A 15,371-nucleotide genomic window follows, 5' to 3' on the forward strand; every position below is an offset into this window, starting at 1 on the left:
CACGCGCAGCCGGCGGGCGGGGAGCGGCGCTGCCGCGCCTGCGTGCTGCGGCGCCCCCTGCCGGCGTGCGCGTGCCGGGCCCGCGGGGCTCTTAAAGGCGCCGCGTCCCGGTACCGACCCCCGGCCCCGGTACCGGGATGGAGGCGGCGGCGGCGACAACGGCGGCTCCGGGCTGGCGCTGCCGGCCGGGGGGACGGCTGGACATGAGCCACGGCTTCGTGCGGCACATCCGCCGCAACCAGCTCGCCAGGTACCGGCACCGGCCCGGCATCGCCGGGGACCCTCGTCCCCGGGCCGATTTGGCCCCGGTGCTCCCTCGTTCCCCCCCCCCCCCACCCGTAACCCCGATACCCCGCCGGTAACCCGGCCCCTGGGGTGCCCAGGGACGCGTACGACCGCGCGGTGCGGCAGGCGCGGGGCCGAGCGCGGACGCGGCTGACCCCGGCCCCGGCGCGGCCCCGGCGGCCCGACCAGCAGGTGTACCGGCCCCACCGGGGCAGCGGTGAGCGGCTCCGGGAGGGCGGCGGCACCCGGGCGGCGCGCAGGGGCGACCCCGAGCAGTGGCTGCGGAGGGGGGAGGCGGGGGGCTCCTGAAGGACTGGGGGGCATCGAGGGGTGGAGGGACCTGCGGGAACCCCCGGGAGACGGGTGGGGAAGGGGCGGGTGGGCACCCGGCGGCGGGGGGACCTCCCGGGGGAGGAGGGACAAGGGGGGGACCGAGGGCGGGGATGGGGGGCACCCCTGGTGGGCTGGAGGGGAGGGGGCACCCGAGGCCGGGGGGCACGGGGGGACCCCAGGAGGGGATGGGGCACCCAAGGGGCGCTGGCCTGGGGCCCCGGCAGCCCCCCCTGAGGGTGCAGGTGCCGCAGGGGGTCCCGGCGGCGACGCCAGCGCGGGCCCCCCCCCGAGGCCCGCGGGGCCCCCCGGACCCCGCCCGCGGGCCGCGGCTCTTCTGCCTCGAGTACGAGGGGGACGACGGGCAGGTCACGGCCGTCATCGTGCACCAGGTGCGGCCCCGGGACCGCCGGGGGTGGGGACGGAGCGGGGCGAGGCCGGGGACGCGGTGGGTGGGCGCTGCTGAGGGGCTGGGGGTGCGGTGGGTGGGGGTTCTGTGGGCAGAGAGCGCTGCTGAGGGGCTGGGGGTGCGGTGGGTGGGGTTCTGTGGGGCAGAGAGCGCTGCCCTGGGTGTGGGGGAGCTCTGTGGGGCAGAGAGCGCTGCCCTGGGTGTGGGGAGCGGTGGGTTCCCGTTGGATGGGGGGAGCCCATGGGGCAGGGGGTGCTGCCATGGCATGGGGGTGCCGTGGGGTGCTGTTGGTGGGGGTGCCATGGGATGGGATGTCGCTGTGGGGACCCGTGGGTACCGTAGGGCTGGGGCTCCCTGAGGGGCTGTGTGGGGGCAGCGGGTGCGGTGGGGGTGCCGTGGGGCGGTGGGGGTGCCGTGGGTGGGTTCTGTGGGGCAGTGGGCCCAGCGGGTGACGTGGGTGCCGCAGGGGGACAGCGCCGAGGAGGTGACACGCCGGGTGTGCGCCCGGAGCCCGCTGGAGCCCCCCCTGCGCAGGGCCCTGTGCCAGCGCGTGCAGGACGAGCTCAGCAAGCGCCGGGGCACCGGGTAACGCTGCCGCACTCCCCCGGACACTGCCACCCCCATGGGACCGGTGCCACCCCGGGGACCGGTGCCACTTCCCCCTGGTGTCAATAAAGGTGCTGCGAGGCTCCGGCGTCTGTCACTGCTTGGGGAAACTGAGGCATGGGGGGGGAAGCGATGTGGCTCCTTGGTCCCCAAGTGTCATGTTCCCACTTGTCCCCTTCAATGCCACCTGCCAGGGTGGCCCCATGCAGGTGACACGGGGTGCCAGGTCTCCCCAGTCCCTACGAGGTGTCACCATGTCCCTGGGGATCCCCAGTCCCCCTCCCTGGAATCCCCGTCCCCTCCTCGGGTGCCATTGTGTCCCCAGGGTCCCCTCTGGGCTCCCCACCATGGTGGAGGGGCCACAGCCCCTTCCTGCCCCCCAGCCCAGGTTGGTGGCACCTCTGGCCAGGGCCAGGTGTGCCCAGGGTGGGTCCCATGACTGTGTTATTGTAGGGTCTACCCCCAGCGGATTGTGGTGTTTATTTACTGTAGGGCCTCCCCAGAGAGGGTCCAGTATGTCTGTCATGGGGTCTCCCTGGAGCGGGTCCTGCTGGTTGGTTTTCACAGGGTCTCTCCAAACAAAAGTTACGGTGTTTATTTCTCACAGGGTTCCCCCAGAGGAGGTCCATGTTTGTTATTGTGGGGTCTTCCCAGGGATCATCCTGGGGGTTTGTTATTGTAGGGTCTCTCTGAAGTAGATCCTGATGTTTATTGATCGTAGCATCTCCCTGGAGGCTCTGGCACATTTGTTATTGTAAGATCTTCCTGCATCCCGTGGGTTTGGGATTGTAGGATCTCCCCCAAGCTGATACCACTGCTCTGTTATTGTAGGGTCTCCCCAAAGCATGTGCTGGTGCTTATTTATCGTAGGGTTTCCCAGGAGTGGGTCCTGCTGCTTTGTTATTGTAGAGTCTCCCCAAAACAGATCCTGGTGTTTATTTATCGTGGGGTCTCTCTGAAGTAGATCCCACAGGCTTCTTGTTGTGGGGTCTTCCCCAATATATCCTGATGTTTATTTATTGTAGGGTCTCCTCAAGAATTCATCCTGCTGATTTGTTGTTGTGGGGTATTTCCAAATCAGATTCTGAAGCCTTAATTATTGTAGGGTCAGCCCAAAGCAGATCCTGGTGTTTATTTATTATGGGGTCTTCCTGAAGTTCATCTTCCTGGTTTGTGACTGTAGGGCCTCCCCAAGGAGCTCCTGGTGCTTGTTGTAGTGTTTCCCTGGAGTGAGTCTTGCTGGTTTTTTATTGTAGGGTCTCTTCAGAGCAGATTTTATTAAAGGGTTTATTTATGGTAGGGTCTCCCCAGAGCTCCCCAGGTTTGCTGTTGCTGAGTCTCCTTGAAGATCATCCCACTGGCTCGTTGCTGTTATTGTAGGGTCTCCCCACGCAGCTCCTGGTGTTTATTTATTGTGGGGACCCCGTTGTTCTGTCATCAGAGGGTCCCAGCAGGGTCCCCGCAGTGCTGGGGGGGTGCTTGGTCTCCCCCCGTGCGGTGGGGACAGTGCTGGTGACAGTCCCGGGCGATGACCGTGCCAGGGCCAGCGCCAGTGCCAGACCCAGGATGAAGAGGAGGAGGAGGCCGAGGCCGAGGGCCACCAGGTGCCACCGCCGCTGTCGCCTGCGCTGGCGCCGCGTCACCGTCTGTGCGGTGCGGGTGAAGGCTTCACTCTGTGGGGACATGGGGAGGATAGGGAACAGTCCCCCAAGGGCTACACAGGGGTTGGGGGGACCTATAGGAACAGACACACACCCCCCAGCCCTCCTATGGCCCTGGAGTCCCTCCTCCCCAGGCTATATGTCCCCACAGTGTCCCGCAGCCCCTTTGTGTCCCCACAATGCCCCCCAGGACTATAGGTCGCCCCAGAGCTCTGTGTCCCAATAGTTTGTCCCTCCTGGGGCCCTCTAAGTTCCCCAGGAGGAAGCAGCAGGGCTCGATGTCCCTAGAGCAAGTCCACCCCTGGGATTTATGTCCCCATAGTGTCCCCCAGGGCTCTGTATGTATCTTGTAGGGCTGCATGTCCCTATACTGTCCCCCCCAGGCCCTATGTTCCTATAACAGTCCTCCCTGGGGCTTGATGCCTCTACAGTGTCCTCTGGGCTCTGTGTGTCCCCGGATTTACATGTCCCTATAAAGCCCCCTCCGTCCCCCGGTCCCTGTGTCCCCGTGGTCCCACCGCTTGTCGCAGGTCCTGGGCACGGCTCTGCAGCTGCTCCAGGTGCCCCTCCCGCTCCAGCGCCCGCACCACGTTCTGTCGCATCAGCTCCGCCACCTCCTCGGCCTCGCGCTGGCACCGCGCCAGCCCCGCCTGGGGACACAGGGGACAATGTGGGGACACCGTGGGGACACGGGGGAGATGCTGCGGGAACACTGGGGATATGGGAACTGCAGCGAAGGGGGACCAGGGGGACACAGGGACAGACATGGGGATATCGGGACCATGGGGACATGGAGATGCCACGGGGACAGGCACGGACACCGGGGACATGGGCACCATGAGGAAGGGGGACTGGGGGAACATGGGGACACAAGAACCACGGGGACTGTGTGGATGGGCCATGTGGGGACCAGGGGACACGAAGATCATGGGGACGATGGAGACAGGGGGACCATGGGGAAAGTACCACCCTAGGGACACACCCTGACCATGGGGACGAGGGCACCGCAGGGATACTGGAGCTGCGGGAGGGGGCACACGGGGACCACGGGGACAGGAAACCGTGGGGACGTGGGCACGGGGTCACCTGAGGACGGGGACCGGGGGGGACACGAGCACTGCGGCGTCAGGGGACACCGGGGCACGGCGAGGGACACGAGCGACTCGCGGGGCCGGGACACGCAGGGACACAGGGACACGGAAAGTCCCGCGCGGGCCACCTCCCGCACCCCCGGGGCCCGCGTGCCTCCCTTCGGCAGGGAGAGCCCGGGGGGCGGACCGGGACCGGCACCGGGGCATCCCGAGCCCGGCGGGTCCCGTGTCTCCGATCCCGGTCCCGACCTCGGTTCTGCCCCCTCGGAAAGCGAAAGCGAAAGCGGTGGCAGCGGCGGCCCGGGACTCACCATGGTCCCGGTACCGCGGGTCGGTGTCGGTCCCGTACCGGTGCGCCCGTTCCTGTACCCGTCCCGTCTCGGGCCCCAGCGGCCGCCCCCGACGGGAGGGACCGGGACCGCCCCCCCTCCCCCCCCACCCCCGAGGGGCCGCAGTCCCGGGACACCGCGGCCCGCACCCCCCGGGACGGGGCTCCCCAGGACTCCCCACTCAACCCTCCCCAGCCGCCGGGTCCCCCGGGCCCGCCCTGTCCCCAGGACCCTCGGAGAGCCCCCTGTCCCTACGGCCCCCCGGGGCCCCCGTGTCCCCAGGACCCCCAGACGTGTGTGCCTTGGGGCTGCCCTGTCCCCCAGAAAAGGGGCCCCACAGCTCCGCACATGTCGGTGTCCCCAGGTCCCTGCAGATATGGGCCCTCACCAGGACCCCCATGTCCGGGTCTCGGAGGAGCCCCCACGTCCCTGTCCCCGCCTGTCCCCTCCCCCTTCTCCCCCCCTTCCACCCAGCCTCCGAGGGTGGCAGTGCCACCACAGTGTCCTTTGTCCCTCGGTGCCTGGCACCGCCCCCCGTGCCCTGGCACAGCACCCACCCCCCCACGCACCCCCTCATGCCTGTGTCCCCACACGTGTCCCCCCGTGACCCCACGTGAGTGTTCCCACACATCCCCACATCCCTGGGGCCGGTCCCCCCGTGTCCCCATGCATATTCCCGTGCCCCTACATCTGTCCCCTTGGTGTCCTCCCACGTCCCCGTGTCCCCCCATGCCCATCTCACCACGTCCATCTGTGTCCCTCCCCATGTCCCCCCACCACACACACACACACACAAGTCCCACTGGTTCTTTCCCCCATCTGTATTTGGGCCCTGGGGCGGCCATGTCTCCGTGGGGACACTGGCTCTAGGTGGGGATGGTGCCGGTGGCCAGGAGGATGATGAGGACGAGGACAATGACGCCCACGAGGCCGAGGATGACGAGCAGCTTCACGTTCTTCCACCAGTAGCGCCGGGCCATCTTCTGGGATGTTGTGCGGAAGTGCTCCGACTGGGGGGCAGAGACATGGGGACACCCCTGACACCCTGGGGACCCCAACTGCCACCCCAGGGACGCCCCTGACACCCTGGGGACCCCAACTGCCACCCCAGGGACGCCCCTGACACCCTGGGGATCCCAACTGCCACCCCAGGGATGCCCCTGACACACTGGGGACCCCAACTGCCACCCCAGGGACATCCCTGACACCCTGGGGACCCCAACTGCCACCCCAGGGACGCCCCTGACACCCTGGGGACCCTCTGCTGCCACTCTGGGGACACCAACTGAAACCCTGGGGACCCCCACTGACATCCTAGTGACAGCTCCTGCCACCCAAGTGTCCCTTGCCAACCCGCTGGGCACCCTGCAGTCCCCTTAGGGACCCCGTTCTCCCTTGGGGATCCCTTGGGGATCCTGTGTTCACCCTGGGGTTCCAGCACCCACCCTGGGGACCCAGTGCCACCTCAGGAGCCCTGCACCACCTCAGAGACACCGTGCCACCTCAGGGGCCTTGAGTCACCTCAGGGAGCTTTGTACCCACCCTTGGGACCCCGTGCCCCTCCTCACGCCCCCTGTGCCCCCCTCACAGTGGCCTCCAGGTCCTGGCTCTTGCTGTGCAGCTGCTCCAGGTTCTCCCCCCGCGCCAGGATCCGCTCCACGTTCTGGGTCATGATGGTGGTGACCCCCTGCACCTCCCGCTGCAGCGCCCGCACGCGCCCGTCGCCCGCCGCGGCATCTGTCGCAACATCCGCCGGGACCCCCCCCGGGACCCTCGCCTGCAACACAGGGCAGGGGTCAGGGGGGCACCTCCAGCACCCCACATGTGTCCTGGACACTCCCACAACACCGCATGAACACCCCACACCACCCTACAGACACCCCATGCATGCCCTGGGGCACCCCCAGCACTCCCAAGGTACCCTGGACACCCTACAAACACCCCAAGCACCCCAACGGTACCTGCCAATCCCCGCATGGGCACCCCAGCATCCCATGGGTACCCCATATACACCCCCTGAGCACTCCCCATACGCTCCCCATACACACCTTACACGTACCCCAAAAGTGCCCCCGCAGTACCCACAAGGCACCCCAAGGTCCACACCAAGCACCTGCCAAGCACCCTATGTGTACTCTGGGCACCTCTCCACGCACCCTATGGCACCCCCATGACATCCCGTATGTATCTCAGACACCCCATATGCTCTCTAGATACCCCATATACACTCTGAAGTACCCCATAAGCGCCCTGAGTCCCTCACAGGCACCCCATGCCCACCCCAAGCATCTGCTGAGCACCCCACAGGCATTCTGGGCGCTTCCTCGAGCCCCTACAGGCATCCCACACACCCCAACAGCTCCAGCACCCCGTAGGCACCCTCTGAGCACTCCACGCGTCCCCCAGGCATGGATATCCCCAAGCACCCTGCAGGCACAGCATGGACCCCCCAGCACGCTATGTGCACCCCTTGGCACCCCATACGTACCCCAGACCCCCATATGAACCCCAGAAACCCCAAAGAGACCCCCTAAGCACCTTATGGGCGCCCCAGGCATCCCCAGCACCTTCTGTGAACCCACCTGGCACCGCATATGCACCATGGGCACCCCATATGAACCTAAAAGCACCCCACAGGTGCCCCACGTCCACCCCAAGCACCCCATAGGCGCTTCCCCAGGCACCCTGTGGGTCCCCCGGACACCCCCCACATCCCACAGGCACCCTGTCGGCACCCAGCCCCCCATACGCACCCCAGAGGAACCCCATAAGCACCATATGGGCACCCCACGGCAGCCTGGGCACTTCCTCAAGCGCTCTGCGGGCACCCCAAACCCCCCACGTGCCCCAAAGGGACCCCCCCAAGCCCCCTACGGGCACCCCTCAGCCCCTACGGACACCCCCTTGGCACCCCACGGACACCCAGGAACACCCCGGCTCCTTCCCCGCGCTCCCCACGGGCCACCCCGGAGCCCCACAGGGACCCCCCGTACCCCCCCCCGTGCCCCCCCGTGCCCCGGTCCCACCATGGCCCGTCCGGCCCCGCTCGGCTCCGCTCCCGCGCGGCCCCGGACCCGCCCCGCCTGCCCGGGGCTTCCGGGAGCGGCGGCACCGGCGGCCGGGGGCGGGCCGGGGGCGGGCCGGGGGAGCGGGGGGTCGGGCCAGGGGGTGCCGGGGCTGGGGCGAGCGGCGGGGCCGGGCCGGGGCCGGGGCCGGGGTCAGGGTGGGGTCGGGGTCACGGCGGGCCGGGGGTCGCGGGTCGCGGGCCCGGGGGGCGGGGCCGGGGCGGGGCGGGGGTCGCGGGGCGGGGGCGGAGTCTGAGGGGAGGGGCGGGGTTTGACTGGGTGTGTCCCCGGCGGCCCCGCCCCCGCGCCGCTGATTGGCTGCCGCGGCCGTCACGTGCCGCGCTGGCGGCGGGGCGAGGCCGGGGCGATGGCGGCGGCGGCGGCGGCGGGTGCGGAGCGGGGCGGGGCGGGGGGGTGCCGGACCCCCGGTGACCCCCGTGATCCCCGTGACCCCTGACCTGTGACCCCGGCAGGCCCGGCGCGGCGGAGGCGGCCGGAGCGGGGGGAGGCGGCGGGGCGGCCCCCGAACCCCACCGGGCCCCCCAAGTCCCCCGGTACCGGCCCCGGGCTGGCGCAGCGGCTGCTGGGGTTCGAGCTGCGGGACCTGACGCGATGGCACCGCTTCGTCCGGCTGCTGCACCGGCCGCAGGACCCCGCTGCGCTCGGAGCCTTCCGCGCAGCCTTCGGTCCGCGGGGAAGGGGCACCGCGGGGTTCCGGTGGAACCGGGGCTGGGTGGGACCGGCGGGGCCGGAGGTGCTTCGGGGGCACAGGGAGACCGGGGGCTGGAGGGATCAAGGGGCTCTGAGGGGCACACAGACCGCAGGGCTCGGGGGCACCGGAACAGGGAGACCGGGCACCGGGCGGACACCGGGGGGACAGGGTGAGCAAGGGCTGGGGGGCTCCGAGGGCACGGGGAGCCCCCGGGATGGGAGGGTCCGGGGAGGCTACGGCGGGGGACAGGGAGATCGTGGGCTGGGGGGCCAGAGGGGCCTCGGGAGGGGAAACGGGGAACAGGGGAGGGGGCTGGCAGGGCCGGAGTGGCTGCGGGGGCCGGGGGGCTCTGGAGGGATGGGGGAGCTCCGGGAGGGCTCCGTGGGGACTCTGGGGGAACAGGGAGGCTGGGCCTGGGGGGGCTCGGGGAATCCAGGGGCCCGGGGGGCACCGGGACTTTGGGAGTGCTCAGGGGCTTGAGTGGAGGGACTGAGGTCCGGGAGGTCCCCCCCACCCGAGGGGGGCCGGTGGCGTGGAGCCGTGACACGTCAGCACCGGAACAAAGGTTGGGCAGCGGCCTGGGTGGGTGGAGGGGGTCAGTGCCCGCCCGGACGCCCGAGGCCTCCTGCGGCCGGATGGGGGGGACACGGTCACTGACCGACGGATGCCTGGGTCCCCCCGGCCTGGTGGAATCACTGACCCCCCTTCATCCCCCCAGGGCTGCTGATGGCCTTGGATGTGCCGCAGGAGCGGGGCCTGGGGCACCTGGACCAGCGGTACCTGGATGGGCTGGACGTGTGTCGCTTCCCACTGCTGCCCTTCCTGCAGCCCCTGCCCCTGGACTGGATGTACCTGCTCTACACCATCATGTTCCTGGGTACGGACTGGGACAGGCCCGGGAGGAGCGGGACGGGCAGGGGACAGCACTGGGGCAGGAACGGGGCTGGCATACGGGCAGGAATCACGGGGGGGACTGGCACAGGGGTGGGAATGGGCACTGGGATGGACACTGGGACTGGGAGGGAGCTGAGGGAGGCTGGGGACAGGCACCAGGAGGGGCTGGGGGGTACACCGGGGGTCCTGTGCCCGCAGGAGCGTTGGGCATCATGCTGGGGTGCTGCTACCGGCTGAGCTGCATCGCGTTCCTGTGCCCGTACTGGTACCTGCTGCTGCTGGATAAAACCTCCTGGAACAACCACTCCTACCTCTACGGGCTGCTGGGCTTCCAGCTGGCACTGCTGGGCGCTGACCGCTACGGGTGGGCACCTGGAGGGCTGCAGGGACCCCCAGAGCACAGGGAGCCTGTGGGGACACGGGGGACATGGGGGGCACTGGGGATCCCAGGGCTCTGCAAGGCAGCAAGGTGGTGACGTGGGGCTGGGGTTCCCATGGGGCAGCAGAGGTTTTGGGGTCCCTTGTGGCACCAGGGTCCCAGTGGGGCGGCTCAGACCCCTAGGTCCCCATGGCACTGGGTCCTCAGGGGGTGGCACAGGTCCTCAGGGGGTGGCACAGGTCCTCGGGACCCCCATGACGTTGGGTTCCAGTGGCCCCAGTGTCTCTAGGAGGTGGCACAGGCCCTGGGGACCCCTGTGGCACTGGGTCACCTGTGGGTGGCACAGGTTCTGAGGTCCCTTGTGGCACGGGGGCCCCCTGGGATGGCACAGGCCATCGTGTCCCCAGCAGGTGGCACGGGTCCCGGGGTCCCCATGGTGCTGTGTCCCCAGGGGATATCCCTTTGGCACTGAGTACCCACCCGGTGGGACAGGTCCCGGTGTCACCCCTGGCACTGTCGCCAGTGTGTCCCCGGGGCAGTGACAGGTGTCCCCAGGGCTCTGGCAATGGGGTGACAGTGGCCTTGTCCCCCCGTGCCCGGGGTGCCCCGTGCTCCTGCAGGTCTGTGGATGGGCTCTTCCGTCCCCAGAAGAGGAACGCCCACGTCCCGCTGTGGAACTACGCCCTGCTGCGCGCCCAGGTGGGTGTCCCTGCCCGGGACCCCCGGGGCCCCCCGGCACCCCCGGGACTCCCTGACCGTGTCCCCCCAGGTGTTCATCGTGTACTTCATCGCGGGGCTGAAGAAGCTGGATGCCGACTGGGTCGGGGGCTTCTCCATGGGGACCCTCGCCCGGCACTGGCTCTTTGCACCCTTCAGGTCAGGGGAGGGGAAGGGGCGAGGGTGAGGAGGGGGACAGGGGTGGGCTGAGGATGAGGAGGGTGAGAGGTGATTTGGGGTGAGGATGAGGAGGGTGAGGGGAGTTGATGGGGGTGTAGTGGAATTGTGGGGTCCAAGGTGAGGATGAGGAGGGGGTAATGGGGATGGGGTGACAGGAACGGGGCAGAGGAGGGTGAGGGGGGGTGATAGGGATGAGGATGAAGGCGAGGGTGGGACAGGATGGGATTGGGATGAGATGGGATGGGATGAGGAGGGTTATGGGGTTGGAGTGAGGATGAGGGTAAGGAGGTTCGATGGGGAGAGGAGGGGGGCTGATGGGCTGGGGTTAGGGATGGGATGGGATGAGGACGGGTTCAGGGGGATGGGTTTGGGTTGAGGATGAGGAATGCGACGGACAGGAGGAGGAAGGGGGGAGGTGATGGGTGGGGCTGAGGAGGGGCAGGGTGAGGCTGCGGACGGTGCTCGGGTGAGGCCGATGCCGAGGAAGGCTCCGTGGCCAGGCTGGTGCTGTCCGAGGAGCTGACCAGCCGCCTGGTGGTGCACGGTGGGGGACTGGTGCTCGACCTCTCTGCTGGTTTCCTGCTCTTCTTTGACGCCACGCGGCCCCTCGCCCTCATCTTCGTCACCTACTTCCATTGCATGAACTCCCAGCTCTTCAGCATCGGTGAGGGGGGACATGGCACCCCCAGACAGCCCCAGGGCACCCCCAGAGCACCCCCAGCCTGGGCAGGGGCACCCCCTGAAGCAGCCTGAGCCTGGGTGGGGGCACCCAACCACTCTATGACTCACCTTAAGCACCCCCAACCTGGGCATGGGACCCCTGGGCACCCCCAAAACACCCTGAGCCAGGGCAGGGGCACCCCTCCAACTCCTTTTAAATCACCCCTATCCATAGTAGGGGCACCCAGATACCCCCTGTAAATCACCCTCATTCAGGACAACCCCAAACAGCCTCATTCTGGGCAGGGGCACCCCTTAGCCCTCCCCTAAATCACCCCCAGACTGGGATGGGCACCTGGGCACCCCCCAAACACACCCTGAGCCAGGGCAGGGGCACCTGGGAACCCCCAAACACCCCCCACCAGAGCAAGTTCCCCCTCCATGGCCCCCAAATCCCCCCCCAGTCCCCAACAGGGCTACCCAGACACCCCAAAACACCCTGGCCCTGTGCAGGGACCCCCCCGATCCCAGACAGGGACACCCCCCACCCCTGGGTGCAGTGGGGGTCCCTAAGTGTCCCCCCCCAGGCATGTTCTCCTACACCATGCTGGCCACCAACGGGCTCTTCTGCCGGCCCGAGTGGCCACGGGGGCTCGTGGCCCGCTGCCCCCGCTGGCTGCGGGGGTGGCTCCCCAGCACGGAGCCTCCCCAGCCCAGCCCTGACTGCCACTACGGGGCCCGGGGGGCGCGAGGGGGCCTTCGGCCTCGCCAGCACTTGGCCGCAGCCTTCACCATCCTCTACGTGCTGGAGCAGCTCTTCCTGCCCTACTCCCACTTCATCACCCAGGTGGGCACGGGGGGACTGGGGAGACGGTTTGGGGACATGGGGGTGGTGTGAGAAGAGTAAGAAAGAGTTTGGGGACACGGGGAGGGGGTTGGGGGATGTGGAGGGCATTTGGGGGCACGTAGGGGACATTTTGTGGCGTTGTGGGGGGGCACTTAGGGTGGTAAAAGGGGGCTGGTGGTAGGTATGGGGATCCCTGTCCCCTCCTTGTCCCCTGGGGTGGGGACACCCCTGTGCTCTGTGACCCCCCCGTGTCCCCCCAGGGCTACAACAATTGGACCAACGGGCTCTACGGCTACTCCTGGGACATGATGGTGCATTCCCGCTTCCACCAGCACGTCAAGATCACCTACAGGGATGGGCTCACCGGGGAGGTGGGCTACCTGAAACCAGGGGTGAGTGAGCCCTGGCGGCACCTGAGACTGGGGTGAGCCAGGCCCTGGGGTGGGGAGGGATGGGGGGCTCTGATCAGTCTAAATAAACTCAGTGTTTTGAGCCAACACCCCCCGGGCCTCAGTTTCCCCAGTCCCTCATTTTCTCGCCGTGCCTCAGTTTCCCCCTGGTGACCCCCCCATTTCTCCCAAGTTCAGGGACTTCCCCTGTGGGCCCCCCACTGTGCCTCAGTTTCCATCATCCCTCATTTTCCCCCTGTGCCTCCATTTCTGCCCGTGTTTCCCCATCACCTCTCACCCATGGGACACCCCCTGGCCTTCATTTTCCCCTATTCCTCGTTTCCCCGCCGTCCCCCATTGTGGTCCCCGTGCCTCAGTTTCCCCCCGGTCCCCGCAGGCGTTCACGCAGAGCCGGCGCTGGCGGGACCACGCGGACATGCTCAAGCAGTACTCGGCCTGCCTGAGCCAGCTGCTGCCGCGCTACAACGTCACCGAGCCCCAGATCTACTTCGACGTTTGGGTGTCCATCAACGAGCGCTTCCAGCAGAGGTGGGGGACAGGACAGGGGCCGTGGGGGGCCTGCGGGTGGGTCTGGGCTGGGGCACGCGAGCCCCGGGGCACCTCGTGCTGTGGGTGCTGTCGCTGCAGGCAGAGAGGCCTTTGGGGTACCCGGGATCTTGTGGGGGCCACATGGGATTCTGGAGGGATACCCGGGGTTTTGGGCGACATGGGGACGCAGGGCTTGGCTGCACAGGGTGGGGGACCCGCGGGTGGAGCTGGTGTGGGAGCTGTGGGCCCACAGCTGTGGGTGCTGCTGCTGGTGGAGCTGCTGCTTCCAGCCGAGGTTGGGGAGGACACAGGGATAGGTGGGGGTGCTGGTGGTTTGTCTGCACAGGTGGACCTGTTGTGTATCCCCCACGCCATGGGTCCTATAGTCCCACAGGATTTGGGGGTGCTGAGGGGTGTTGACACCTCATTCCCCCAGACTTGTGGACCCCCGGGTGGACCTGGTCCGTGCTCCGTGGTCCCCATGGACCCCCACGCCGTGGCTGCTCCCGTTGCTCGTGGATCTCTCTCCGTGGCGTCAGCAGCTGCAGGAGATGGAGGCGCAGCTGGATGGACACACGGACACCGTGTTCATTGCAGACTTCCCCGGTGCGGCCCTAGGGGCCCTGGGGGTCGGGTACAGGGCACTTGTGGGGCCAGGGGTTACAGAGCATGGAGGGCGGTCAGCAGTGGGTACAGGGAACGAAGGGTCCCAGGGGTTCAGGGGTTGGGTACAGGGCGTGGGGGAATCCTGGGGTTGAGGGGGGTTGTGGGGTACAGGGCACAGGAGTGTCCGGGGGTTCAGGGTGGGGGCACAGGGCCGGGGGCTTCAGGGTGGGGGTACAGACCCAGCTCTGTTCCAGGCCTGTACCTGGAGAACTTCGTGAGCGAGGACCTGGGGAACACGAGCCTGCGGGTCCTGCGGGGGAAGGTGCTGGTGGAGCTGGTGGAGCAGCAGCAGAACCACTCGCTGCAGGAGGGTGAGGGGATGCAGGTGAGGCTCGGGGGGACCCTGGGGGGCCTGGGGGTGCCTGGGGGTGCTGATACCGTGTCCCCCCCCCCCCCAGCTGCCAGCGGGGCAGTACCACAAGGTGCACACGGTGTCCCCGGAGCCCTCGTGCTACATGTACCTGTACGTCAACACCACGGCGCTGCAGCTGGAGCGGAACCTGACGCAGCTGCGGGAGCTGCGGGAGCGTGTGCGTAACGGCACCGGTGAGGACCCCCAAATACCTCATCCCTGGGGACCCCAGAATCCCCAACACCTCACACCTGGGAATCTCAAAATCCTTGACACTTTGCTTTCTGGGACCCCAAAATCCCCAGCATCTTACCCCATGGGGGGAGGTTCCAGGAAGACCCCCAATCCCTGTCACGGGTGGAGGAATGACAGGGTCCCCCCAGTTCCTGGCACCTCACGTCTTTCTGAGTAGTGGGAAGACAACCCCTCAAAAATCCCTGTCAGTTTTCGCCCTAGGGTCACAGGGACCCCAAAATCCCCATCACCTCATCCCCTGGGCAGCAGTGGGGGCATGGGGACCCCAAAATCCCCATCACCTCAGCCCCTGGTGAGCCCTGGGCTGAGGTGATCATGGAGGACCCCAATCCCTCCCTGTGTGGGGAGATCAGGGCAACATCCCCAATTCCCATCACCAGACTGGGGGCATCACAGGGACCCCAAAATCCCCATCACCTCCCGCCTCCGCCCCAGAACAGTCCCCGTTGCCCCCCGAGCTGCGGCCCATCCTGGGGGAGCCCCCGCCCGCGGGGGTCCCGCTGGACCCAGTGGTGTCTCTGTTCCTGCGGCGGGGGCGGCGGCAGCAGCGGCGGGAGCACGAGTCCAGCCTGGCCCAGCGCCTCCGGCGCTTCCTCCGCAGGAAGTTCTTCCTCTTCCGCCGCAGGTCAGTCCCAAAGCCCCCTTGTCCCCCTGTCCCCCCCCGCCCCCGTTGCCCCCCGTGCCCCCCGGTGCCCACCGCTGTCCCCGCAGTGCCCTGATGACGCTGATCGCGCTGCGGAACCTGGCGCTGGGCCGCCCGTCCCCGGAGCGCCTGGCGCAGGAGGTGGCCTTCGCCAGCTGGAACGGGGAGGAGGAGGAGGCTCGGCCCGAGACCGATGGGGGGGCCCAGAGGGGCCCCGAGCTCTGAACACTCTAAATAAATGCTATTTTTTAAGCCAGAAATCCTCCCGTGCCTCAGTTTCCCCCCGTGCTCCGGATTCTCCCGGTAACTGGCTCCCCCTGCTCTGGGCGTTCCCCACCCCGTGTACCCGTTT

The 15,371-nt window shown here is 68.0% G+C and overlaps 4 protein-coding genes across 5 annotated transcripts; 2 read left to right on the top strand and 2 right to left on the bottom strand.

The window, feature by feature from the left end:
- The first annotated feature begins 24 nt into the window (after positions 1 to 24).
- Positions 25 to 1,613, top strand: C22H2orf68 (chromosome 22 C2orf68 homolog). Its single transcript, XM_039564165.1, has 4 exons — positions 25 to 250; positions 384 to 579; positions 870 to 1,007; positions 1,491 to 1,613. The coding sequence occupies exons 1-4, from the start codon at positions 138 to 140 to the stop codon at positions 1,611 to 1,613; spliced, it is 570 nt and encodes a 189-aa protein (XP_039420099.1). The 5' UTR covers positions 25 to 137.
- A 588-nt stretch (positions 1,614 to 2,201) lies between these two features.
- On the bottom strand, positions 2,202 to 5,137 carry LOC104683150 (synaptobrevin-like protein 5). Of its 2 annotated transcripts, none has more exons than XM_039564223.1 (3): positions 5,100 to 5,137; positions 3,810 to 3,941; positions 2,202 to 3,303 (listed from the first exon to the last, which is right to left on the bottom strand). In XM_039564223.1, exons 1-3 carry the CDS (start codon positions 5,109 to 5,111, stop codon positions 3,040 to 3,042), a joined length of 408 nt encoding a protein of 135 aa, XP_039420157.1. In that variant the 5' UTR covers positions 5,112 to 5,137; the 3' UTR covers positions 2,202 to 3,039. The 2 variants fall into 2 exon arrangements, with proteins under 2 accessions (XP_039420157.1, XP_039420158.1); XM_039564224.1 differs by lacking the exon at positions 5,100 to 5,137 and adding an exon at positions 4,694 to 4,792.
- A 376-nt stretch (positions 5,138 to 5,513) lies between these two features.
- VAMP8 (vesicle associated membrane protein 8) lies at positions 5,514 to 7,813 on the bottom strand. Its single transcript, XM_039564226.1, has 3 exons — positions 7,738 to 7,813; positions 6,300 to 6,488; positions 5,514 to 5,721 (listed from the first exon to the last, which is right to left on the bottom strand). The coding sequence occupies exons 1-3, from the start codon at positions 7,738 to 7,740 to the stop codon at positions 5,578 to 5,580; spliced, it is 336 nt and encodes a 111-aa protein (XP_039420160.1). The 5' UTR covers positions 7,741 to 7,813; the 3' UTR covers positions 5,514 to 5,577.
- A 420-nt stretch (positions 7,814 to 8,233) lies between these two features.
- GGCX (gamma-glutamyl carboxylase) lies at positions 8,234 to 15,279 on the top strand (the record flags this gene model as incomplete). Its single annotated transcript, XM_039564166.1, has 14 exons — positions 8,234 to 8,462; positions 9,207 to 9,365; positions 9,581 to 9,746; positions 10,382 to 10,460; positions 10,531 to 10,637; positions 11,159 to 11,322; positions 11,906 to 12,165; positions 12,426 to 12,557; positions 12,952 to 13,103; positions 13,540 to 13,709; positions 13,964 to 14,094; positions 14,168 to 14,315; positions 14,812 to 15,001; positions 15,088 to 15,279. Coding segments are annotated over 14 exons (2,244 nt in total), but the record flags the coding sequence as incomplete, so codon positions are not given.
- Between the last annotated feature and the right edge of the window lie 92 nt (positions 15,280 to 15,371).

Source organism: Corvus cornix, chromosome 22, assembly GCF_000738735.6.
Source record: "Corvus cornix cornix isolate S_Up_H32 chromosome 22, ASM73873v5, whole genome shotgun sequence".
Taxonomy (NCBI): Eukaryota; Metazoa; Chordata; class Aves; order Passeriformes; family Corvidae; genus Corvus; species Corvus cornix.

Bases quoted from the DNA above. Each gene is read 5' to 3' on its own strand.
- C22H2orf68 (XM_039564165.1), top strand. From the start codon at position 138: ATGGAGGCGGCGGCGGCGACAACGGCGGCTCCGGGCTGGCGCTGCCGG. The intron at 251-383 runs GTACCGGCACCG...TGGGGTGCCCAG, and splicing joins CGCCGCAACCAGCTCGCCAG to GGACGCGTACGACCGCGCGG. The intron at 1,008-1,490 runs GTGCGGCCCCGG...TGGGTGCCGCAG, and splicing joins CGGCCGTCATCGTGCACCAG to GGGGACAGCGCCGAGGAGGT.
- LOC104683150 (XM_039564223.1), bottom strand. The intron at 3,304-3,809 runs GTGGGACCACGG...ATGTCCCCACAG, and splicing joins CCCAGGACCTGCGACAAGCG to AGTGAAGCCTTCACCCGCAC.
- VAMP8 (XM_039564226.1), bottom strand. The intron at 5,722-6,299 runs GTGAGGGGGGCA...TCTGCCCCCCAG, and splicing joins GCCAGGACCTGGAGGCCACT to TCGGAGCACTTCCGCACAAC.